The sequence below is a fragment of the Sciurus carolinensis genome, chromosome 2, assembly GCF_902686445.1.
Source record: "Sciurus carolinensis chromosome 2, mSciCar1.2, whole genome shotgun sequence".
Classification (NCBI taxonomy): domain Eukaryota; kingdom Metazoa; phylum Chordata; class Mammalia; order Rodentia; family Sciuridae; genus Sciurus; species Sciurus carolinensis.
In genome coordinates, this window is record NC_062214.1 from 125,252,848 (window position 1) to 125,279,515 (window position 26,668).

General features: G+C 42.6%; 1 protein-coding gene and 1 gene segment (V, D, J or C); both read left to right on the forward strand.

Annotated features, from left to right (window-relative positions):
- LOC124973246 (T cell receptor delta constant-like) overlaps window positions 1-19,541 on the forward strand; it is a 63,414-nt gene extending 43,873 nt beyond the window's left edge. Inside the window, 5 exon segments of the C gene segment in view lie at window positions 12,459-12,521; window positions 15,975-16,253; window positions 16,783-16,848; window positions 17,200-17,319; window positions 18,493-19,541. Coding sequence covers window positions 12,459-12,521; window positions 15,975-16,253; window positions 16,783-16,848; window positions 17,200-17,318 — 527 coding nt within the window.
- Window positions 1-26,668, forward strand: part of LOC124973266 (T cell receptor alpha chain MC.7.G5-like) — a 260,714-nt gene that overhangs the window by 160,636 nt on the left and 73,410 nt on the right. The window lies entirely within an intron of this gene.

The following is a 26,668-nucleotide window of genomic DNA, read 5'->3' on the forward strand; positions in this document are numbered from 1 at the left end:
GTGTGGAACAAATCACAACAAATTAATCTTCCCAATGATGCTTAACCCAGGCTAATGTTAAAAATCAATGTGTTTACAACTAATGGTGCTGTGCACTGCTAAACAAATGTGAAGTAGTATTCCATAACACAGCCTGGTGCCAGAGCAGGACGATGTGGGGAAATCTGGTTGTAGTTTTGTCACTTTCTAGCTTATCCACTCTGAACCTGAAATACCTCATCCTTAAAATGGATTTAAAAGCACTTTCTAAGCACTCACTGAGTCAAACTTTGTGCTGGGCCAGGGTACACAGAAACAAGACAAACCCCTTCTTTCAAGGGTCTCCACATACTGATAAGAAAAGAAGGGTTATGAGTGCAATGATAGAGACAGGCATTGAATGCCATGAAAATTCAGGTAAGGGTAGGCACCTAACCCAGTCCAATCTTGGGTAATCTTTTAGGGCTTCCCAGGGACATCCACATTTAAGCCAAGACTCAGAAAATGGAGAGGACTTAATGAGGTGGCTTAGGAACTAATTGGGAAATAGAAAAAGGAATGGGTATTTAGGCAAAAGGAATCACCCTAGCAAAGACAAAGAGTTATGAAAGAATATGGAACATTCCAGAAGCAGGAAGTTCAGTGCAGCTGACTTTAAAGGAACAGGTAAACAGAGACATGGTATTTCATATTGTTTTATCCAGAAGATAGTAAGAGACCACAAAATTTTAGGCATGATATTTCATAATTGCTGAAGATACAGAGTTAAAAATATATACAGGTTGGTCTTCCCCCAAGATTCACCATCTGTAATAATCAGCCATTTCTGTTATGTTTAGGACCTATAGCAAACAACCCCATCATTTCAGCTGCTTAATATGTCACTTTTGCTTACTGCAGCTGCTCTTGGCTTCAAGATGTGGCCTGGATTCTGGTCTTCTCTGTGTCTTCAGATTCTAGTGCCCAGACTGAAGCAGCAATGACTCCCTAGAGCATACTCCTCATCTCAGAGGGTGTAGGTTCACAGTGTTGTTGAGATGCATCTTGGAACCTCAACTTGGATCTGGAACACTGTCACTTGTATCCAGTGTGTGGATCAAAGTATAGCAAAGTCCCCATGTAGATAGAATGTGGTGTATACTTCTCCTGTGGTAGGAAGCCCTGCCAAACCACATGGCAAAGAACCTGCATATGCTTCTGTGGGGTGGGGGTGGATGAAGAATCAGGACCTACATAGCTTCATTCTCCTTAGGGTTCCCAGCTTTTCATTTCTTATAACTTGTTTCACTCAAATGCTTTCTGATGGCTGCTTCTTGGGAAAGTCTGTGTAAAAAACTAGGAAGAAGCCAATGAGTCTCTCAGTTCATCAGAAGCTTAATTTGTTGTTCAACACAGTAACTACCACCTCTTCCCATTTCAAAGACCAGCACCTAGCACTAGTTATATTTCAGAGTCTAAATTACCACTTTTTGTTCTCATCTGGTCCTCTGTATGAAACCCACATTTCCCTGTCTCCTGCCCTCCCACTACATTATTATTGAGGCAATAACATTTATTCTTTTCCTCTTTTCCACTTTTTTTTTTTAATCAGCAAAAGAATGTTAGACTTTGTATATAGAGATTAAGTCACTTGGAGTCTGTGGAGCGGGCGTGCAGAGGTATGTAGGGTGGTAGGAGTCATCAGGAAGATTGTAAGTTAAATAGTAATACCTAAAGTAAGCCATGGATTTGGCTGACCTCCAAGAAAAGTGTGAATGTCAACCTTTTTTTTTAAATCCTGCTCCCTTTTGATTAACAGCAACAAGACAAATACTCTACCACTGAGCCACAACCCCAGCCCTCATTCTCTCCTTTAATGGTTAACATTTAAGGTCACTTTCAGTGAACTTGTCGTGTTGCTTTGTTTTCACAGTGATAGTCACAGAGATCAAGAGCAAATGAGTGTTTTGAGAGTTTCAGGGAAAAATTTCAAGAAGAAAATGAGTGGGCTAAAAATCAGAAGTTGAACAAGGATTTCACTAAAAAGAGTCAGTTGAATTTGGCCAGAGCCATTGCCTCTGGTTGCCCAGGTTGTGCCCTGTACAAGTGGGGCTAACATTCAGCCCATGCCGTGCTGGAGGGGCTGAGGTCCTGGTGCAGAGTGGCATATCTGGAAAAAGGGATGCTTTTTGTAAAGCCCACAGAACTGTGATCTGTTTGTCAAGCTTGAGCCCCAGGGGCCGCCTCTGCATTCACCCAGCAGGTTGCCTTTTTCAAAATTGCACAAAGCACCATATGGGCTACTGGCCCTGAATTAAACAACTGGGAGGTCAATGGAGAGGATAAAATTTTAAATTTACATGAAGCCCTTTGTAGATGGTATAGCACTATTCAAGTGTAAAACAGGGCAGGCCAAGGTGATTCAGAAGCCAAGCAGGTGACAGGAGAAATTACATTGACCACAAACATTTTCTGCCTAACCCACAGCATGTAGAAGGCACAGAAGACATTCAGATACCTGACAGGCTCCTCAGTGGGAAGCCATCTGAGGGCAGACTGGCCAGAAAGCACAGATGGGAATGGACATGCTGACTTCTAGAAGTCCATTCTAGTCACCACTCCAGGGCAGATCTCGACAGAGGGGCAGAGTGCCTCAGACAGAAGCACCTGGACCAGCCTGACCTAAGCTAGCTGCCAACCCCTTTGATCTTGCTAGAGCATGATTTCAAGAAAACATCTGGCTCCGCAAGATCTCAGAAGTCTATGCTATGAAACCAGAGGAGATTTTTGTAAAGCTCTGTAGCACTGTGATTGGGGGGATATACACAGTGCTACAAAACCCACAGAGACCTGTACAAAAACTGCAGGCACACAAGTGCCATTTCCCTGGGAAAATCCTCAGCCTGGGTCTGGCGCTACAGGGGATAAACAGGGCAGGCCACCTTCCCTCAGGGTCTGTAGCCCAGAAAGGATGCCAAGGAGTCGACTGGACCAAGAAAATGACCCCAGCTGCTGGCCTCACTTGCTGCTGTTCTTCCCTGGGTGAAAATGACATTACAATTTTTTCTTTGAGCACATATGGGGAATACAGATAGGTGTTTGTTTAAAAATGATTCCTGTCTCGCTTTCATGTTGATTCTGTTGCAAAATAGATATATGAGCCATTTCATGTGGAATTTCTGAACACAAGTCCCTAAAGAGATTTGCCTGAGCACTTGACTTTTGCAGTTTGGGAAGGTGGAGTTAGAGAGACATCTGTTTGTAGGCGATCACCAGCCACCCATACCTGATCAGTGCTTCATGCCACCCTGTCTACCTTTGTGCCACACATTATCTGAGCTTAAAGCCACACCGGTGATGGTAAAGGTCTCGACTCTGGAGGATTGAAGAACTCTAAGACTCGACACCTTGATGGTGGCAGCTTTCTGAGACAGAGTTAGGCTTGGGTCTAGGAAATGAGAGCAATCTAACATAAAAAGCAACAGCTCAGAGAACTTCATAAGCCACTGTGCTGGAAACATTCACCACAGGCATGTGTGCTCCCTGCTATCCTCAGACAACAGCCTCCCAAAAGGAAATCTGCCCCTACCTGGAGTTATTAAATCATCACAAGCCAGTTAGATGAGCAGCAAGTGCCATCTTTCAAGGAACTGAGCATGAAAGAGCCTGCAGCCCCAAAGCTCATGGGAAGGAGGGAGGTGGGAACGCAGCTGAGGTTTTTGGATCACCTTCAATAACTGTGTTACTGACAAGCTCATCTTTGGACAAGGAACCCGCGTGACTGTGGAACCAAGTAAGTAACCCATTTGTCTGGAATTTGGGGTTAAGGCATCCTCCATCTGAGGAGAATGTGAAAGGGGTACAGATAGCACACATATCACTAACAGCATCCAGGATGACTCTGGGGAGGAGGTGAATGGTGCTTAACTCCTCCACAGGAGTCAGGGAAGGTGTCACCAAAAAGTAGAATTTGGGGATGTAAAAGAACCCATACAACTCCAAAGAACCAGAGAGAACTCTGCCCAATACATGGGATGCTGTCAGGCTAAAGAAACAAGGGTCACTGGTCCAAATCCCCAAGCAAAGTCAGAATGGACCTGGAATGAGGTTGACCTGAGCCAGGTGATCCTGTTAAAGTGGTTCAAATATGAACAATTCTGACCTTCCATAGGCCAAACACCAGCTCCTAAGAGAGCACAGAACTGCACCAGTTCCCTGGGCAGGGAGGGTATAGCCAGAGAAGTGATCATTTGCTGCAAACGTGTTGCTATATTTCTCTTTAGAAGGAAGGAAGGTGTTCCAGACATTCGTTTCTTGTTGTTGGAGCTGTTTAAAATTTGGCTTTTAGCGAGAAAAATGGTTGTGGTTCCCAGCGAGACTAGATTCCAGACAGAACAAAGTGAATGTGTAATGTTTCCAACTAAAAAGTGCTTTGAAGTCTGTAGGACACAGCCAGCAGAAGGTCCCTCAGGACTCATGCTGTCCATTCTCCCCACAAACAGGATATGGTGCCACTCACTAATTAACTATTATAAAGGAATCAGTGCTGACGTTGTTGAAGGATTGTGCTCAACACAGAAAGCACCTTTTGTTGTCACTTAAGTGAAATTGGAACTCCGTAGTGTCTTGCTTTGCGAATTTTTTTTAAAAAGTGGTTTCTACTTGGCAGCAGTTTCAAGTTAGTGCATGTCTTAAGCCGGAGAATGCAATAAAACAATATAAAAAAAAAAAAAATTTCAAAGGTCCTAGAGAAGTCTAGCAATGGGGGTCAGTGGTCCCATATCTGCCAAACTGGCTACTGGAAAAGAAACAACACTCTCCAGCGCTTTGACATTCAACGTGTTTTCTAAGGCAAGAGAAGGCTTTAGAGAAGCAGGATGGAAGAAAGCAATGGGATAGGCTCCTCAGAGAATAGTCTAAAAGAGGACAGTCCTGGGTGTATAAAGTGAAGGAGGCAGAGTGTTGAGGACAGAGGAAGGAAAAGGACAAGCCTCGGCAGGCATTTCCAGGCCACGCACAATGCTAGCAGAGGCAGAGCAGAGAAATTCGCATTTTAAAAAAAATAATAATAAAAATCTTAGTAAGACTTTGTAAATTGGGGTAATTCAGGCACTTGCCTTTATATATTTTTGACTTCACAACTTCTTGTTAATGTAATATTTTATCCACATTCCCCAAAATGTTAGTGACTGATTTCCCTGACCTCCCTTTTTTCACCAAGTTCTTCCTAATGAATTAAGTTCCTCTATTTACTGATTTACTTGGACCACAACTTCTCTGAGTGGGGCATGCACAGCATCTGATTTTAGATGGCCCACAGACAGACTTTTTCTTTTGAATTGCTCTTTTAATAGAAATCAGAATAGTACAAGTAGGTCATCAAACCTATTTGACTTAAAGTTTCCTTGTAAGTTAACTTAGAAGTTAAAGAGTGAGTAAATTCAAGGAAAATTGTTTAGCAAATTGTAACAGATGGATTATAGTCCTGAAAAAGGAGATATGATTAATTAAAGTCTGGAAAACTCTGAGCAAGTACATTCCATCATTCTTTAAAATGAAAAGATTAGGAGCATCCAGACTATCTTTGAATGGTGCCTACATTTTTAGCCAACTGATAGTGGATTAAAGAGACATCATTGTAACCAGGCTTTATCTTCCCAGAAGTCTACCTTCTTTTGATGCTTTCTTTCCTCAGGAGCATCTTTCAAGTTCGTATTTGCAGGGCTCCCAGGTAGCATAATACTAACAGAACAGGTCTATACAAACCCTTTGCCATAGATCCCACTGCACATTTTAACCCTCTAGATAGAGAAAGGCTGGGGATACCATTTAACTTCATAAAACAGAAACAGAGAACAGGACGACACAGCACACAGCGAGGAGCCACAATGGACGTGTGTGCTCCTGCGCATGACAATGACAGTTTAGAAAAAGGCCACCATCATCAGAAACTTCTTCATGGAAGTGGGCCAGGAGATGGACTTAGACTACTATTGTTAAATTTCATCGTTACTTCAACTACCATTTCTTGAGTGCCCACCATATGTCAGACCACAGGGCTAGGCACTTTATGAACGTCATTTATTCAGTCCTCACGATGATCATGTGGGACTAGTTACCTTTACTTGCAACTTACAAATCAGAAAACAATCTCAGAGGGGTTCCCTAAGATCACGCAGCTTAGCAAAGTTGTAATTTGAATCATCTGTCTGACTCCAGAATCTGTGCTCGTAAGTTCTCTGCTCTTCTATCAGGGCTACAGTTCCGGTAGAGGGAAAACCCCTTCCTGCTTGGTCCAACCTGTCCCTCAGGCTTCTAATAAACTCCAACTGAACCTGAAGCAACCGTTATGCAGTTTCCCTTCCAGCTGCCACCCTTCTTCATCAAGGAGGGACTCCTGCCCCCACGCCAAAACCAGAAGGAGCCTGGAGAGGTCCATCCCTCACATTGTACCCCAGGGCCTGAGAGTCCCTAATCATGTAAGGTCCAGATGATGACTGGTGCATCTCTTTTCCCCAAGGGAGAGGAACCCATACAATCCTGGGCTCATCAGTATGTTTCCAAAATTCCAAAAGATAAGTTTCCCACTGCTCCCAGCGACAGGCCCTGGGCCTGCCAACTTTGGCATCCTCTCTCACTCATGATGAGCTTGTCTCAGAACAAACCTTCACACCAGCACATCCCTCTCCATTTCCTCCCAGAAACTCAGTATAGCTTTCTTCCCTCCTCCTCCAGGTCTATACTCAAATGTCACTTCCAGTAAAGTCTTCCCCAACCTGTTATTCTGCAGATCCCTTTTCCTGTTCTACTATTTATAGTCCTCTTTTCCACCTGAAATTTTATATTGATTTATCATCTGTCTCCCTTGCTCCAGGAGGGCAAAGACTTTTAAGTTGTTCCTTACTATATCCACAAATACATTCAAGGCACTAAATAAATGTTTGTTACAGGAGTGAATGAATTAATCAATCAATCAATCAATCAATCAATCAGAAGACAAGTCAGTTGTGGTTAAGGCAAAGTTAACAGAAATGGAAGTCAGCTGGAAACCTACAGGACCAAACCTGAGTATCAACCTGTGACATGTCACTCTCCCTATGTGCCAAGAACTATTCTAGGTACCAAGAAATCAGCATGAACAAAAGAGAAATCCATGCCTTGTTGGAGCTTACTTTTAATGGCAAAAGACAGAGGGTAAAATATATACTATTTTAGGTTGCAATAAGCTTTGTGAAAAAAAAAAATTAAGCAGGAAAGTAGAATAAAGAACCCTAGTGGGAAGGAGCAGTGTGCAGTTTTAGAGGAGTCACAGAAGGCCTCATTGGAAAGGTGACATTTGAACAGAGACCTGAGGAGGTGGCAGCATGAGTCAGCAGCTCTCTGGAGGAATTGCTATTCCAGACAGAGGGCATGGTACTGCCTGGAGTGTGTGAGGAACAGTCAGGAGGCTGCATGGCTGGAGAGAAGAGAGAGTCAAGGGAGAATTTGAAAATGAGGTCAGAATGGTAATGCGGGTGGGGAAGTGTGGCTGGTAGGCCAATGTAAGGACTTCTAGTTTGGGAGTTGAGAGAGAAGACTGGAGAATAAAATAGAAGCCACACCTGACCTAGAGAAAAGATCAGGTAAGACAGAAACCTGGATTCCAGTCCTCACCCATGACCCTTTGAAGTGGGCACCATCACCAAAGAACACCAAGAAAGAGAACTTCTTCTCCCTCTGCAACCTCTCCTAACAGTCCTTCCTGTGGGGGAGCTCTGCTTTTAGTGAAATTACATCCCCCTGCTTCAAATAAAACTTAATTCCTCTGAGTCTAAACCTAATGAATATTCTAATAATTACATTGGGGCTTTCTAGTTTATGGAATGCTTTATGTACATCCTTTTATTTAATCTTACAACCTACCAACACAGAGGATAGTATCTTCATTTTTTAAGAGGCAGATAAAGCTCAGTGAACTTCAAGAACTCAGCCAAGGTCACAAGAGACAGATTCAGATCTCCTGACATCCTCCTGCTTCACCACAGCTGAGAACCACCCTCCATTTTAGTGATTCTCAAGTGCTTTATGAGTTCAGTACTGATCTGAAAATGCAGTTCCTCCTTGGTTTTTTGAGTGACATATAGACAATCTCATAGACACTGATTTTTATATATGACAGAAGCTAATTTAACTGTCACTTCTAGGTGTGAGTGTGGCACTTACAGCTTGCTAAAATTTAGTATTCATGGACAGATTATTAAAGTGGACTGAAGAACCAAATTCCATTATGTACTGAAAAGTCTGTCTACTGCACAGTACAAAGCTCCAACTGGATAGGAAATGGAATTTCAATAATGCAAGGTTAGAATGAGTGGAGGACATAACCCACTAGGTCTTTGCCCCACCTAGGTGTCATCCAGAGGCTAAGACCACCATTCCATCCTTCCTTATCCCAAATCAAAGCAAAAATTCCTTTCCAGTCTCTCATGCAAAACACGAATTCTGTCAGACTGTAATATGGAGAAAAGCTTGAATGTCTCTGTGACCCAGGAGTCCTCTGTTGCTTTGACCTGAAGCACAGTCCCTAAGACTAGGGGAAACAGACATTGGACCAGATAGGACAGAGAATTCCATCTTATGGATATCACATGACTTGGAAGTTGGGGCCAGGGTGAGTTGCATAAATAGAAAAGTAAAGTGAGTTTTGGATTAGGTTTATTAACTGTAGAAAAATACTGATCTCTGGCAAAGGAAACTAGTTGCAGTTAGAACAACATAAGCAATTTACTTTTCTTTCTTGTGACTACTATATTTGGAGATTGTCTTCATTAAATATTTCCCTAAGTCTCCAGATTAGGAAATAGTTCTCAGGTTTTGAAAAATTCCTCCAGTGGGTAATTTAGCAAGGGATGGTTTGAGGGACAGGAACTAGATTTCTGATCAAATCCAGGCTAGGGTGTGTGCTCCAGCAAACCCTCTTAATCCACTGTCCTTCCTGACACCTTCATTGTCTTCCCTCAGCCTGACCTACTCTAGAGAAGCAGTTTCCTCCCCATCTGTGCACTCACCAGGCACAGTTCTAGACCATACCCATGACCAGACCCCACAGTACAGTAGTCCTTCCCGATGTGTGGGTGTGAGGTAGGTGTAAGGAAGAGCCTTTAAGCAAAAACACAGAGGCCAAGTTCCAATCCTTCTCTTTAAATGATGGAACTCTTCTGTAGTTAGATGGAAAGATTTCCAAGATGTCTTCTGGCTTTAACACACTATAATCCTGATGATTCCCCCAGACCAAGTCTTAGAAATAATTTGGTAGGCAAAGCAGGGGAGTCCAGTGGTGTGAATGTCCAATGACCCAGGGGGAAATCTGTGATTTAAAGGGAAAAAAAAAAAAGCACTGGAAAGAGATCAAAACTCTCTCTCTGTAACTGTTAATTAGCCCTTGTGTGATCACAGAGGTTTGGACAGGTGACAGCTGAGGTTACTGAGGTGTCACCTATTACTCTGGTTCAATGGATGGAACTCCAGAGACCTGAGAGTGAAGCCAACTCAGCCCTCACTGCCTTACCCACTTTTACCTACAGAGGCATCATCTGTGAGACAGATCTAATAATATGCCTCATGGAGTTGGTTACAGTGTTTGTTGAAGTAGTACAGACACCAGTCGTTTGTCAAGTAGTAAAGTATCTATACGCATGGTAGTCATCTAGGATCATTATGATCCTTTGGCTGGTCCCCCAGCTTTCTGAGTCAGTGGTGCTTCTCCAGCCATCATGTCCTTCCCCCTCCAACTGAGGCACAGTCCTGTTGTGATTGACTTAACTTGAACCTTACAGTTATGTTTCTGCTCGCAATGACCATTTGGCAGCTCACAGAAAAACCAAAATGATTCTTTTCTCCCTGCAAAAATATGATCCTAAAGCAACATATGGAAGTAAGAAATAGCAGGTTGAGAAAATAATAGCAGAAAACTAGGGACTTTCCTAAATGTTGACACTCAGAAGATAATAGACATCAAACAAGCTGCCAAAATATAATGCTTAGACCTCAGAAACCCTTACAAAGCTCTGTCTCCAGCTGCCCTCATCCTGCTCCACCCGCCCCCTTCCAAACAGATGAACTAGACTGACAGGGGCAAATAGTGGCAAGATTTTTTGTACTGAGGCCTAGAGTCGTGCTTGAACTGCACAGCTCATCTTTGGAAGCGGTACTGAACTCACCGTGGAGCCACGTAAGTTGTGCGAGTTATCGTAGCTAGGTGTACACATACCTTAAGAGTTGTTGGAGCCCAGTACTGAATAAATGGAGCTTCGGGGGAAGTTGGGAGATTATAAATTAGAAATCCATTGTTTGTTGCAAAGAGTCAAGGTAAAAGTTGAGGGAAAACATATTAGGTTTCTGCTAAGAAAATATTCTGTGCATGTTTGGAAACTCTGTTCTAAGCTTGGTATTGATAAGTTTTCTACAATCATCTAAAAAAAATTCCTAGGTCAGGCTTCTGGTTCTGACCTCTGTGAATGATGAATTTGCAAGCTCTAGATCAGGAGGGTCTCTCCACTGTTTATGAGGGAAAAGAGTCATGGTCACAGCATAGGAAGGAGTGTTAGAAGAGAAATATTATGAAAGAGTTAAATAAAAATACTCTCTCTCTCTCTCTCTCTTTCTCTCAGAAGCCAATTCTGCCTTTGTCCTTTTTTTGTTGTTGTTGAGAATTTGCATTAAATTATCTTAGCTTCTTCAGACTAAATGATCCCCAAGGCCCCACCCCAGCCTGGGTCTGCAGAGAGCAGTTACATGCTCACCTCCTGTTAGCCCTGAATGTGGGGACTCTGCACAAGGGTCCAGGAACCCACATCTGATGTAGAAACACAGCCACCAACTTCAGAGCAATAGAGAAGTAATGATGCTCTCCTGGAGATAATGTCCACTGGTAACCTGCTCCAGTGTTTGGAAATCCAGGGGCAATGTTCACATACTTTGCCTCCAGCAGTCAATCACTGGGACCAGGTCAGAGAACAATAATATTTTGGAAGATTTCCAAAATGAGAAGTCCAATGGGACAGGTGTCTCTTCCTGCATGGTTAGACACCAATTTTGTTTATTTTAGAGGGAATAAAGTATTAGGAAAGGAACATGAATGTGGTGAGGACATGTAACAATCCCAACAGTGACCAGTGCTTCTGAGAGGATAATATGAACTTGTAGGAGTTTTTCATTGCCTGTTTCTTCCAGAGAAATAGTAGAATTTGGTGAATTTTCTTATCTTTGAGGGGAGAGAGATTAGAACAATGAAAAGAAGGAGGGAGACAGAATCATGTTGTAGCTGATTGCAGTCTGATTGATGTTTGGCAAATTGCATCTGAGCAAAAAGTATTGTTTCATTTTCCCTTTAAATCATTTCCACTTGAAATTCAGAATTATCTGCAGTGTTAGAATCAAATCTTGAGGCTGTGCCTTTGGGAGTCTTAGGGAAAAAGAAAATTGATGAAACTGATGCTTAGCTTCTCTGTTGGGACACTGACCACATTTCCCAAGGATGCTCCATTTGCTTCTCTGGTTTTGCCTTCCTGCAGAGATGGAGTGTAATATGATGATGGGAAGCTCAAGTGGGGAGAGTGAAAATTTCAAATCCAGTCCCCAGTCCTTAAAGTTCTGACAGCAAATAATGGCCCTACGCAGCTGTCACTCTCCTTTGCCCAGCTCTTGCTCTAGACTCTTGAGTTGGGGTAATGAGAGAGAGTAATCCTCATGGTCTTTAAGTTCTGTTTCACATGATTACTATACACTCCTGAGACTCAGATCTGGATCCAGAGTCAGGAGAAATTATAAAACAAAAATGAACAAACCAAAGTAAGCCCTGGCTTTTCTGACCTTCTTCTACCACTCAGAGCACCAGTGGGATCCCCCAACAGCAACCAATTTCTTACTCAACCCTCAGGTCCTTAGAAAGACTTTCATGAGGCTCAGGGAATTTGAAAGCAGATTCTTTATTATTGTGAGACTCACTGTGAGTGATGGAGAAAAATTAGGTTTCTAATCAAAAAACAGCATTTGCAACCCAAGAGAAGGGAACCAGAGAACGAGAATAGGATCTGTTGCTCAGCCCTCCTTTCCTTGGCCTAGCGTTCATGGTAAGAAATGTCACTATCCAGTGTTCCAGCCCTACATCGAACTATTGTGTTCTTCTTGGAGAGCCCTCTCAATAAACTGGGAGTTAAGTTATCCAACTTAAAGGCAGGTAACAGTCATCTGACAACCTTCCCTGACCTGTCTCAACTCTGTCCCAGTATCTCTTAGATGGAGACTTTGAGCTCAGTTTCCCATCAGCAGTTCAACTATTATTAGCTTCAAAGGGAACTGAGACTCTACTCGGCCCCTGGCCTCATCAAGGGCAGCTTTGTAGTTCTCTGAGCTGCAGGGTCTCTAGGTTGAGACACCAGGCTGGGGACGCAGGGCACAGATGTTTGAGCCTAGGCCCCAGGACCAGCCCTGGGCTGGTTACATGTAAGGCAGTGTCACAATGTGCTCCTGGGACACCCGACAGATGTTTTTTGGAACTGGCACCAAACTCTTCGTGGAACCCAGTGAGTTGATTTTTTCCCCTATATTTCTATGAATAATTTGAGCCCTGGGACTAGGGCTGCCATCCAGTTAACATAAATTATAGCAAGTAGATTAACTTATAACTGGGAGATGGAGTGGTACAGAGATGAAATGTGGGCCAGAGTGAAGACACTGAACCACTAAAGTAGCTCTGTAGATATTTTCATTTTTAAATATATAAATGTTAAAACCACAGTCCCCACTTATTGCTGAAATTCTCAGTGTAACCCAGAAAATATAATCTGAAAAAAAAAAAATTGTACTAATAGAGTATTCAGGTGCAGGAAAGATAGTGGCAGGAACACTTTGGCCCAAATTCTCCAGGAAGTTGCTTGATCTTAAACATATCCTTGGCTAATATGTATACCTCCTTGCAACTCACAAATGCTCTGCAGTTTGGAAGATCTTGGAGAAACATTAACTGGGAGTTAAGTTATCCAACTTAAAGGCAGGTAACAGTCATCTGACAACCTTCCCTGACCTATCTCATCTCTGTCTGAGTTGGGGTAGTGAGAGAGAGTAATCCTGATGGTCTTTAAGTTCTGTTTCACATGATTACTATACACTCCTGAGACTCAGATCTGGATCAGTTATAGGAAATCAGTTATAGGAAACTTTCAGAATTTAAGTTAAATTTTATATTGTCAGACAGTCTTGAAATTCTGAGCAATATTGATTACAGATGTTGGGATTCTTAGAGGACCAGGAAAGACTTCTAATGTAAATCTAAAACAGAAGATATCTAACATCATAAATTTAGAAAAACTGTTCAGAAAGGGTTTATACTTCTTATTGTATTGTTACCAGCACATAATCTTAGCATTGTATTAGTACTCATTAAAAAAAAAGAAAGTGTGAAAATAAAATAACAATTGTCCAAATTCACTCTAAACACATATTGAAATTTAATTCTGGTTCATGGAACCAGAAGTGAGACTATTCTCAGAAGATAAAAAATTGAAACTTTCTTTTAAATCTTACATAAGATTTAAATCTTGTCTTAAATTTTATACAACTTCAAATTTTGTTTAAGTCAAATATAAGAGCAACAAGGATATATATGGCAACTACATTGAGTGCATTCTCTTTATATTTTTAAACAAAAGGTTCAGTTCATTCAGATAGCCTTTTTTTTTGGTTACCATGATACCAAAGAATGGATCAAATATAACACTTTTCTTTCAATTGTTTTGAACATATAGACATTAATTTAAAAAGAGAGTCTGAAGAAAAAGTGTTTTAAAAAAATCAGTGCATTATGTTCTTTCTGAGCTGCTGACTATTGGATCCCAGAAACTTGGTGGACTAAGGCAGGAGGATCACAAATTCGAGCCAGCCTTGGCAAGACCCTGTATCAAAATTAAAAATAAAAGGGACTGGGAATGTAGCTCAGTGGTAGAGTGCCCTGGACTTAAGCCCCAATACTGAAGAAAAAAAAAAAAATTATTTGAAACCAATCTCCCCAGCCCAACTTGATCCTTGGCAACTGCATGATTAATTTAGATTTTTAAATCCCAAGCAAGCCTTTATTGTCCAAATAAATCAGAGTAGGAGACAGTGTTTGAGGGTTTTGTTATTGCCGTTTGGGAGTTTGTTGCTTGGGTTTTCCTTCTTATGGGCAAATATCCTTTCTAACCCATAACTCCCTTGAAAACCAACCACCCTACGTATCAAACCAAAGGCAGGATAGTGAGCAAGAAATACCATGGTTGTGAAGGGAGGTGAGTGGCAAGGCCTGTGGTTTCTAGCCGTTAGCACTAGGGTTATCGGTTTCTGCTATCAGGGTCTTCAGCTAAGCAAGGAAACAGAACAGTGAAGGTTTTCTCATGCAGGTTGAAAGCCAGTTCCAGGAAAGCCCTTTGAAAAAATCCCCATCTCCCCTCTTGTCTAGAGCTAAAGCCAAAAAGGAATCCAATTCTTCGGAATGAGTTTCTAGCCCTGAGTGATTGGAAAAGAATACAGTCTTTTGGCTAAGCTTCTTGGCAGAGAAAAAACGGAGAATTGTGATAGCAGTGATGAGGAGGTTTCTCTGAACAGCTTATTCCCTAGAAAAGCCCTGATCAGTCAAGTCCATCTACCAAGTGATGCTCAGCAGGAACCTCCTGACCAGCCATCACTCCCTCCCAACCAGCTGCAACTAGGCGATCTGTTCTAGTTCCACAGTTATGAGCCACACAGCAGAAGCTCAAATCCAGATTCTGGGTAGAGCACTAGAAAAATCATTTCTTTCCTGTCTACACATTCACTATCAAGACTCTCCATTTAATACCTAATGTCTTGCTTATAGAACGCAGAAAATAAAAGTACACTAGAATTCAACATATTTTTCATTTAATAACAAGAAGTCAAACACTCCAAAGTTATGAATACTAAACCATATTCATAGGAGTAATTAATATGGAAAATCAGAAATAAAGTTTAGGATTAGAAATACATCCAGATTGCCATGCTCAGGTTGGTTTTCTTTCCTGACTTCAGGTACTAGCAAGTCTCCTTCTATATTCTGAGATAGCCTATGAATCCAAGTTTCCATGGACACAAAATTTATCACAGTTCAGAAACTTCAATAAGGCACAGTGTGAAAAAATCATTACTACCTTTCTCAAAGCTTCAAGACTTTAAGTTTTAAGGAAAGAAGAAGATGCATACTTGGAGTATCAGATAGATGATAGTTCAAGGTAAAGGCATGAAAGAAGACAAGGCCAGTAGGGGACCCAATTACTGGGACCAACATTCCACAGCTCCTCCTAAAATAATACAAGAAGAAACGAGTTTAAGCCAGCTTTATGCCTGTAAGTACTTTCTGAGAATAATAGTTGCTATCCTCTGATTAAAAACTCAAAAGAAATTGCACAGTAGTCAGGTCCTTCCAAAAGAATAAATATGAAATACTGAAGGCAGAGACATGCCACTTAACTTCAGCGGATCCCTACCAGTTCATAAAATGGGGATGACACCCTGCAATGACTCCAACACTGCCATCCTCAGAGTGTCTGAATCCATCATACAGACCTTCTCAGATCCTTGATTCTTCAATTGACACAATGCAAAGCATAAGTACCAAACCCAATCTCCCCTGCAAGGGTCCGTGCATGTGAAATAAACCAAACGATGTAGGCAGATATGTAGCCTGAATTTAATTGCCCAGAGAATTGATTAAAAGGTCATAGGTAACTGAAACCCAAATGATCCAGAAATTTCTTTGTAGTTGTTATTTTCTCCCTCTGCTTCTAGTTCTATCTCTTAGCAGCTCCTAAATAGAAGTCAAACTAACTACCTTTCATTTCACTCTCTAAAAAGTCCAGACTATTAATAAAATGCAGGGAGTTCTGGATTGTAGTGTTGGGCCCCATGAGAACTGAGGTAGCCACCATTGTTTAACTTCTGTAAAGTGTAATTCATCATCTCATGCAATAAGTTGATGATATTTGCAGGAATTCAGCCTCCTACCAAACCATCCGTTTTCATCATGAGAAATGGAACAAATGTTGCTTGTCTGGTGAAGGATTTCTATCCCAAGAATGTAAATATAAGTCTCAAACCATCCAAGAAGATAGAAGAATTTGACCCTGCTGTAGTCGTCTCCCCGAGTGGGAAGTACAGTGCTGTCAAGCTTGGTCGGTATGAAGATCCGAATTCAGTGACATGTTCAGTTCAACACAACAATGAAACAGTGCACTCCACCGATTTCGAACTGAAGACAGATTCAGTTGGTAGGTATCTGGTTTCAAGGGACTGGACACTGTTGGGGAAGGGAAGTTGGGGGAAAAGAGAAGTTAGAGATGTAAACTCTGGAGAGATCATCCTCAATTTATCATCATGCTGGAAAAAAGTGCTCATCATTGAGTGGAAAGGAAATGCTTGCATCCCTAGGTAGAATCTAAGATAAAGTCTCCTCTCATCCCCATCTCTCCTCTTTACCAACCAGAAAAGACTGCTACCACAGTCCGACATTGGAGTTTCAGGTGCAGTCTGGTCCAACACCAAATAGGGCAACCCAATTTGTCATAAGGTTAAGAATTCTACTTTCACTGTTAGAGCATGCCCGGATGTTGGCCTTTTGGTGCCCAAAAGCCCAGAACAGGAGGTACGCAGGCTGTGTAAATAGCCGTAGGACCTTAACTAAGTTATACTCCCTGGTACTCAGTTTATTTACCTTAAGTTTCAGCCACTTTTAAAACCCCAAAATCCTTTGAGTCTCTCAGTTGCCAATGTAACCTTGACCACTGCTGTTTGTTCCAGATAATCAAAAAGCAGAGGGGTCTAAAAACATTAACCAAACTTCAGAGAGCTGCCATGAACCAAAAGGTAAGTTCAGGTCAAAGCACCAATTTAAGAACTGAAGATGGAAGTAAACTCTGTAGTTGTCAACTGGGACCAAAAAGATGGCAAACAAAAATAAAAACTTTTCAAAAGAAGGGAAAACCAGTTGGTTGACTTTCCCAACAGAACTTGCCTGGCTGCCAGTGTGGGTTTCCAAAACTTGCCGAGTGGGTGGGAATAGCAGCCTGAGGTCCCTGGGTGCTCTCCAGCTCCAAGCTGAGCATGCAGGCAGAAAGAACTACTGTGATTTGGGGCAGGCTAGCATCAGTATTGTAGACCCCATTTCTAGAAGGGAACTTGGTCTCCTGTAAAGCCACCGTCTTCACTCTTGTTCAGCCACAGTGCACGCCGAGAAGGTGAACATGATGTCCCTCACAGTGCTGGGACTGCGAATGCTGTTTGCTAAGAGCGTTGCCATCAATTTCCTCTTGACTGCCAAGTTATTTTTCGCTTAAGGTAAGAATTAGCTGCTTCTTATTCCCACCTCCAACCAAGTTATACTGCACATAGGAGAAAGAGGTTTAGAAATGATAAGAAACCAAGAAGCTCTGGGAAGGAATAAGACATAGAGACATACTTAGAATTAATAAGGCAGTACACAAATGGTATGCCTTTACGCCATGTACAGACAGAGAAACAACATGGATCCCATTTGTTTACAATAAAAAGAAAAAAAAAAAAAAAAAGAATTAATAAGGCAGGCCATCTCAGTCACTCAGTATGACATCCCTTCTCCTGTTATCCTTTTATTTTAAGCCAGACTCTAAACCTGTTATATACTATAAGGTATTTTTTTTCTAATATGCCAGCCAATAATTACCACTTCCACCACTGGGAGAAAATCAAAACTAAATAAGGAGAATTAGTCTTTTTAACACTATTTTGTTTCTTCAGTCAAGGGACCATGGGTTATTTGCAAGGCCATAAGTAGAGCTTCACCTGAAGAACATTCAGGGAATGAACATGCACCCCCATTAGTAATGGACAGTCCACTGTTAGCTGCTCAGCATTTGCACAAAGTTGGGACTGAGTTGTTGACTACTTGCCTGTTACTTGTGTTCCATTTTCAGGCAATCTAGTACATGTTCAAACCTGGGGCTAGGCTTGCCCATGAAGCTCCTACCTCTTATTCTTTTTCCAATAACCCAAATATTAATCAGTCCCAGCTCCTATTCTAGGAACAACCCTGGACTTAGAGTGTTGGACTGGTCTGACCCAAACTGTCATCACACCCAGTCATTCCCAAATGGGTATGCAACCCCACCTGCCACTTTAACAGTCCCAGGACCACAGGGAGCAAGGTTATATAAGGAGTGCTATTCTAGGAGTCAGAAGAACTGAGTTTTACTCCTACCTTTGTCACTACCCCACCATGTTACCTTAGCTACATTTCTTCCCCTCTCTGAGCCTGGGTTTTAAGAATGACTACAGGATAGCAAATGTGTTTCCTGACACTGATAGTCTAGCTGAACTGTTGCTGTGTGTAGAAGAGACATGTGCCATGCAATCTATTAGCAATGCCTGCAGTGGCACAGCATGGCAAGTACCCACCGTCCCCAGGAAATCACCCCTACGACTCCTTCCGAACTCACCGACTGTGGTCCTGTAACAACTTTCCTTCACTTGCAGGCTGACTGGCACGAGGAAGCTGCCCTCCCTGAAAGAAACCAAATGCTTTCGAAGATGCTGTCTCCTAGGCTTCGGCCTTATTTAAATGGCTGCCAACCAAACCAATTTCCTGTTAAAGGCAACAACTCCACGTCGTTCTTAGCCTGGTAGAAAACAAACGTCCTGGGGAATGGGAGTTTATGGCCCTAACTATTTTACATGCTGCTTTATAAAGTGACAGGACATAAAAACAAAAAATAGGACCTATTTTATTTTACTCCTATACCTGATACACTTTGAAAATGATATTTCACTCCTTTTTTATTTTCTTTACCTCCAGAAACAGAAAGTAGGAACCAATAGGTCAACAGCTCCATTCTCCATGAGGAAAATAGGCCCTGGGAGGAGGGCCTACATGGCCCTCCATATAAAGCAGTGTCCCTTTACCTACATGGGGAAGGCTCTGCTCAACCCAGCACTAAGTTTATCCCAAACCTGCATCCTCATCCTCCTTTCCTGTGTTTTACCCCACCCTCTGTATTCACTCCAGCAGTCACACTAGAGACTTTACATGGTAGTGAGGAGTTGGGGGTCAATTTCAGCACTTTTGTTTCTCCTGGTACTTTACAAATGAAATTACATTTGATGTCCCTAATACTCTCCAAACAGGCAATGGGGTTTTAAACTCTCACCTAAATACTCCCTATTCTATTAGCAAAAATCAGAATAAAATACAAAGGCAAGGCACTTCTTTCTGTTAACTAATTTAGCATACACGAACTGACACTCTCTAAGTCCCAGTCACTGAACTGAGAGAAGATGAATAAAATATAGGCCCTGCTTTCAAGCAACTCATTATGCAAGTGTGTTTGGAGGGAGGGATAGAAGTGAGACTTCTATCTTTCCCTGTAAAAATAATATATGTATTGTCTCCTGCCTGCCAATCTGTGCCCAGGGAGCTTGAGATCGTTGAACACTGATTGTTTTGTCTGGCCTTTAACGTTGATGGTTTTCTGCCTTTCTTCTCAGCCCCTGTCTCAGTTGCACTTATTAAACTGCCTCGTGTGCCACCTCACTTCTGGCTTTATTCATTGCAGACCACCATGGGGGGAAAGTCAGATCTGTGAACTCACTATTAGTCAGCCAAAAGCCAAACTGCACTTACAAGTTATACCACAGCTTCCTGGGCCCCAAGCCTGAGGCTCCTGCCTGGGGGATGCAGCCGTGAGTTTCCTGCTGCTGTAGCAGCTGCTATTAGAGCAGTAACAACAGTGAAGCCCTCAGTGTGGTTGGTGTTGAGCCCTGGGACTCCCACCTTCAGCAAGGTCACAGTTTTGTCCAGGTGCACAGGCTCAAGGAGCAGAGCCCCAACAACACAGTACTGTGGTTCCCTCTGCTCCTGTGCGGAGTGCCAAGCAAGGAATATGACTCTACAAGAGGGTTCCCTTCACCAACAACTCCCCCTGTCACCACCAACTGCAAACTCCCACATTAAGTCTTCACAAGCCAAAGGAAAGGAGGCTTAGTGCACTAAGAGTCAATAGGTTTAGGATACCTAGATGTCCAGGGAAAAATAAAAGATTCCTTGAAACTTCACCCCGTATATGGAAAAAATGTCTTTTTCCAAAACATTCACTCCTGTTACCTTGTGTAACATGAGAATATTTCTATGAAGTTGCTAGGAATGAAGAATGCACCCTCATTTTGCAGATAGAAAAAAAATTCAACCCCCCCAAAGAAGTAAGTATCTTGTCCAAAGTCATTCAGTGAGGCAGGGATAGAGCTGGGAGCACAAACAAGACTTCGAGACTACCAGTCCAAAATTTCTGCACACTGTACCCCAAAATGAAGACAAGGAATCAGTCTGAATATCAGCTAGATTGAACTTTAGGACAGTCATATAGTCTCCATCCTCTGGCCTATGCACCAGAAAAATATGTATATATATCCTAATACATCATAGAACCATGGGTTTCTTCCACCAGAAGGAGTCTCAAGCAAAGATTTAAGGTCAGGCACTATAGTGTATGCCTGTAATCCCAGTCACTTAAAATACTGAGGCAGGAGGATCACAAGTTTGAGGCCAACCTTAGCAACTTAGCAGGATCCTGTCTCAAAATTTAAAAAAATTAAAAAGACTGGGGATGTAGCTCAGTGGTAAAGTGCCACTAAGTTCAATCCCAGTATCATAAAGAAACAGAAAGAAAGAAAAAGAAGAGATTTAGGCCAGGGAAGATTCGTCTGCCTTCAGATCTGGGGCCACTGTGTGTAATTGTTGTGATGCACTCAGTAGGCAGCAGAATAGAAGCCCCAGGAGACAGAGCTACTTGCCCAAGGCCTGTGGCTCCCTCATCCCATACTCTTTCCATTGTTCCATACAGTGGTTATTTTCTGCCTAATACTTTTTTAAAAAAATTTTTAGATGTTGATAGACCTTTATTTTATTCATTTATTTATATGTAGTGCTGAGGATCGAACCCAGTGCTTCACACATGCCAGTCGAACACTCTATCACTGAGCCACAAACTCAGCCCCTGCCTACTACTTTTTAAGAGCCAGATAAACTGCTGCTCAAAATGCCTACTGCTAAAACTCCTGGGGTGCATCTGCAGGAGACAGCCCTGCAAGTGCACCTCAGCATCCCTGTTAGTAACCAGCTAAAAGGCACTGGGAATATTTGTCCCCCACTTTTCTGGACTTCAGTGTATTTCCTGTAAAACAATGTCTAGGGTCTCTTCCATGTCTAGGATTACCCCTATTAACTCTAACAGTTCTTTTAAGACAGAGAAGCCAATAGAAGTAGAAGGAGGGACTGAGCCCCAGGGACTGAGGCTATGTCTATTTCAACATCACCAAGTCAGTTTTCCCTGGAGGAAATGATCTCTGTTGGGCACAACAACTGAGCTCCAAACTCAAAGCCTTGGAAACTGGAATTCTGGGATTTGAAGACAACTGTGTAGGAGAATCTTGATGCTCTTTAGAGAAAGAAAAAAAAAGTGTTCTCCAAATATGGTAAGTAAAATGGAGATATCAGAAAATATCAAGAAGAAATAAGGTAGCTAGACATAACAAGATACAGAAAGAAGGGAAAGCAGGAAAGAGTTTTTAAAGTAAATTAATTTTGTGTCCAATTTGATTCTTAAAATGAAAACAGAACAATTCCTAATAATGAATATGATAATGGATATTAAAATAAGGTAGCGCTGATGACCTCTCCTTAAGCTGGCCCTTCACCTGTGCCCTTCTGATCCCCTCACAGAAAACACAGCACAGACTTGGGGTCACAATGATAATGCTCCCTCAAGCCTGCACCTCTCCCTTGCCAACACAAGTCGCTCAGATGATAAAGGCCCACTGAGTCAGAAGCCAGGAGATGCTGCTCCTCACAGGCCCGGGTATTCCCGTGGATGTGATTAGACCTTTTATCAGTCAGTAGTCACTTTAGGGCACCTCTAAAGACCAGGCTGGAACACAAAATGACCAGGATAAGGATGCTAGGTTGAGGTTGTGGCCCTCCCTGAGAGGTAGCTCTGCTGAGCTGTTCCCCAGAGGTTTGTGTGCAGACTTCCTGGGCACCTGCATCACCGTGTGATCCCACAGCACAATAGTAAGTGGCACTGTCTTCCATCCTCACTTGGGAGATGACCAAGTGGAAGGTTTTCTGGGTCTGACCGTGCTGCACAGAAAATCGGCCTTGAGCAAAATCTGCATAGTGACTTCTGGTGTTATCCTTGTAAAGGATAAACTGAAAGGACTCATCTCGTCTTTTTCGGTACCAGTATAAATCTGGATTTGAGAGGCTAGTATCATAAGTGCAGAGCAACATTAGCTCACTGCCACTTGCCACAGTCTGCTCTGTGGAAATCTGGGTCACCAGACTACACAGCATGCCTTTGTCTGAAAAGAGAAAAAATGAGAAAATAGTGAATTCTGTACTCCCCAAGCACCAAATGCAGCTCAAACCCCAGCTCAAAAGAACCCAATGGGGAGATACAAAAAAAAAAAGATTCAAATGAAAGTCAGAGTCAGAGAATGACTGCAAAACCAAGTGTGCAAGAAACAGGCCAAACCTTCACAAGTCAGAGAAGGAGAAATGGGATGTAGAATAAGATGAACATCAACAAAGGAATCCACTCACAGAAAAACAAAAGGCTAAAGCCGGCAATAAGAATCATCTTTTTTTTCGTGTCAGGGCAGAAGATATAGAATAAAGCAGGGTTCCTGAAATCTCTAAGACCATCTTAGACCTTTGACAGGAAGGGGTTGGAAGGGAAGTGAGGGAAGCAGGCAGCTCTGAGGTCATGTGACTGAGTGAGCTGAGGCTCTGAGGCAGATGCCCATGCCAAGGAAACTGGTGGTTATGGTGATGTTGGTCCCCCTCCAACCTGAACTAATTTGTGTGTCTGCGTGTGTGTGGTGGGTATTGAACCCAGGGCCTTGTGCATGCAAGGCGAGCACTCTACCAACTGAGCTATATTCCCAGCCCCTAAACTAATTTTTGACAACAAAAATGAGCTACTTTAAGATATGAAGGGAAAAGGAGAGAGAGAGACAAAGGAAAAGAGAGGGAGGGAAGGAGAAAGAGAGGGAAGAACGAAACTGCAAATCCATTGATCACACGCTTGGATATCCCATTGCATTAAAGTAATTCACACTCCATTCTGCACCTTCTGGTCACAGACTGGTACACCAGCCCCCAAGTCACACTTTGGGCAGCCCATCTCACAGCACCCGGCACAGTAGGGAGCACTTTGCAGAACTCAATAAATGAAGCAAGTGAATGAGTACCTTTGTAATACTCAACAAATGGAATAAATAAATAATTCCCTGACTCCCTTATGTAAAAAGGAAGAGAAGAGGATTGTTTCTAAAATCTGTCCTAGCCTTGAAAATCTTTGATTTGGGTGCTTGGGGGAAGGCCCTGATCCTGAGAGCCCTTTGCCGTACACACTTGGCTCCAACTGGAAAATTCTCCTCAAGCAGAGAATGTGTAACCTGTCGTGAGCGGGTACAAGCTTGCTGAGATAGTGCTTATAATGGCCATATGCCTGGAGTGACTTTAGCCCCTAAGCCTGCCCCTACCTGGCATGAGCCACACAAACCATGACATGGCTTTTGGAAAGTACAGCTTTAGAAAAGAGAATACCTACTCCCTAAAACCTAAGAGGATTTCTAGGAGTCTCTATAATAGAGTTCTTTTGTCTCCCTTTTCCCCCTATAGCCAACTCATCAGTTAGACTTCTCAATTCTCATAAAAATACCTCTTCAGTCCATCTGCTTCTCCCATCTCCACAGCCACCACCTCCTATAGCCACCAGCATCTCTTATGGGAACCGTGATAACTCCCTAACTGGTTCCTTTACTTTTGCCCTTGTCCCTGGGAAATCCATTCTCCAGGTCTTTATAAACGGCAAACACATCTTCCCAACTAGCCTCCTTTTCCTGGATCTCTACGCCCTGCAAAGATGCAGTCCCCGCCTGCTCTCCAGCCTTGCCCACAACTGCTCCTTGCTCTCACTCCCCTTCAGCCACAATGGCCTTCCTTCTGGTCCTCTTCTGCTTCACCTCTCTAGCTAAAACTCTGGTCCCAATTTTTCACAAATAGCTCAGAGAGGCTCCTCCAGCCGCTCAAGTAAGTTAGCTGCCTGCCCCACCCATTGTCACCCTCAGTTACATCTCTGTTCATATTTTCCCACACATCACCATCTGAAATAATCAAATATTTGCATATTTATTATTTCCTTCTTCCATTCTCCCCTTAAACACACACACACACACACACACACACACACACACACACACGCACAGCATAATATAAACTCCACAAAGATAAAGACCTTGCTTAGCTTTTCACTGACATGTAGATAGCCTCAGTCCCCAGGCTTGTGTCTGCCACCTATAATCAATAAATATTTTTGCAATAAAGGTATACAATTTCTCCACTTAAAAACCACCATAGGCACAGGTAATGTTGCCATATTTAGCAAAAAAAATACAGGGCACCCAGTTAAATGTGCACTTCAGATAAACAACAAAAATTTTAGTTAATTGGAATATGCCATATTTGGGACATAGTTATGCTAAAAGCATATTCATTGTTTATCTGGAATTCAAATTTCACTGGAAATTCTGTATTAGCTGAGCTGCTTCTTCTAATTACCCAACTCAGTTATATCTGACCACATCCAAACACAGAGACATGGGCTTCATGGGCCTTCACATACAGAGGGGCACATCCTGTCCCCTAATGTTTCACATGAAGTTGCAGACACTGAGTCCTGCTTGAAGTGGCATAATCAAGATTTCCCTGCCCTGGTATCCTTCCAACATTTTTTGAAAGGTGTTCCTTCAGGAAGGGCATTTCTCAGAAGGTCACACAGCATCATGGCCAAGTGGGCTTCTGGAACCAAACTGCGTGGTTCATATTGCATCTACCTGCCTTGTGACCTTCAACATGACCCAACCCCTGCAAAATGGAGATAACAATAGTTTTTACCCTGAACTATTGGGAAAGAAAAATGAAATAACACATGCAAATTACCCATCAAATAAATGACTTACGAATGTTAGGTACTGCTGTTGCTATTATCATTTTTATTAAACAGATGGATATATTTTTTGAGCATTATTCTCATCAAAGCTACTCACAGAAAAACTGCTGAATCAATTTTAAAAATAAAGTTATGAAACTTGGCAAAAGACATGTTATACCAATCAATGATAAGGGGGGGGGAAAAAGACTTTGCATCTTTAATTAGTTGCCAGTCCTAGAACCACATTGTCATGGAGCACTGTGCTCCCCAGACCTGAGCCAGATGTGCTCCTTACTAATCCCAGAGAGCACTAGGAGCACAAGAAATGAGCCTTCATGCCTTTTGTTCTTAGGTCTTCCAAAAGTTGCAACTTCGGAATGACTGAGTGACCCCAAAATGCAGGGATGGAGAAATTCACTTTTACTTAGCATCCGTCAATATCTCCACCCGGTCTCCCTTACTGTATTGATATCTGCAGCCTGAGCAGCTCTCAAGATGCCAGGTATCCTGCAGGCACCATGCCCTACTTGAAGCAAGCTGCCTTTTCCTAGCCCAAAATCCCTACAAGAGGGGCTCTGAACCCAGTGGGGTCAAGAGATGTGTCCCAGTCTCAGTCTTGATCTTGCTTGTCACTCAGAAAAGGAACTTATCTCCCAGAGTCCTTTGAGGTAGGCCCCTTTGTTTTTTTACCTTGCAGCGCCCTCTGCTGCTCTAATTATCCCATCTCCATCCCAGGTCGTGCTGGAGGTTAACAGAAAGTAGATCAGGGAGGGAAAACATTCTTTGTTCACAACTTAAGTCAAAAATGCTCTTCTTCTCCATTCCCCATTCAACTCTGAGACTGGCAGCTGCTTCTCTGTTGGCTCAAAGGGTCCGCTCCCCACCAGTCACCCAAAGAGAATTGTCTTCAAGGATATGAGATCACACCCCAAAAGCATAGATAAACATTTTCATCTACAAAAAGACCCCAAGCAACAGTTGAGGACATAAGGAAATTTATTTGGATGGATACAGATGAATGGATTTCTTGTGCAAGAATAGAAACATGATTAAAAAGGAAAAACAGAAACAATTGAATGTGGGGTAGGAAGGTGAGTGGTTCAGAGAAAGTTTCTACACCCTATCTTTCTGCACCATGTTCTATTCCAAGATCCTGGGGGGCAGAAACAGTCTTCTTCAGCTTGGCAGGAAGTCCACCAGGGAAGGACCAGAGCCAGCAGTTATCTTCCACACCCAGGCAGGGGCAGCACGGGAATTACCAGGGCCTCCGATTCAGGGAAACATCTTGCTACATCTGGACAAGAATGAGTGTGAAGAACCCTACCATGGTTTTTTGCCCAGTGCCCTCTACAGAGCCGTCATTTGAAGAAGACCTGTGAGGTAGAAGGAACCCTCCAATGGTGTTACTGTTGCTACTTCTGGAGCAGCCTGTGGAAAGAATAGTCTGGGCCCACCAGGTCAGTGATGTTTTTCATGATGGGGCTGTGGGGAACTAACGTGGCTCCTGTCAACCAGATTTCTCAAGCCTACAGGGTCTTCTCTCCAGTTTTGCTCCTGGGCAGGGAAGGCAAATAGGTTGTATCTTAATTACCAAGAGGTGACAATTGGTAGGATCTCTCTGGAGCACACAGGTAAGGATTCTGAGGAAGAGTGATGTTCCTCTT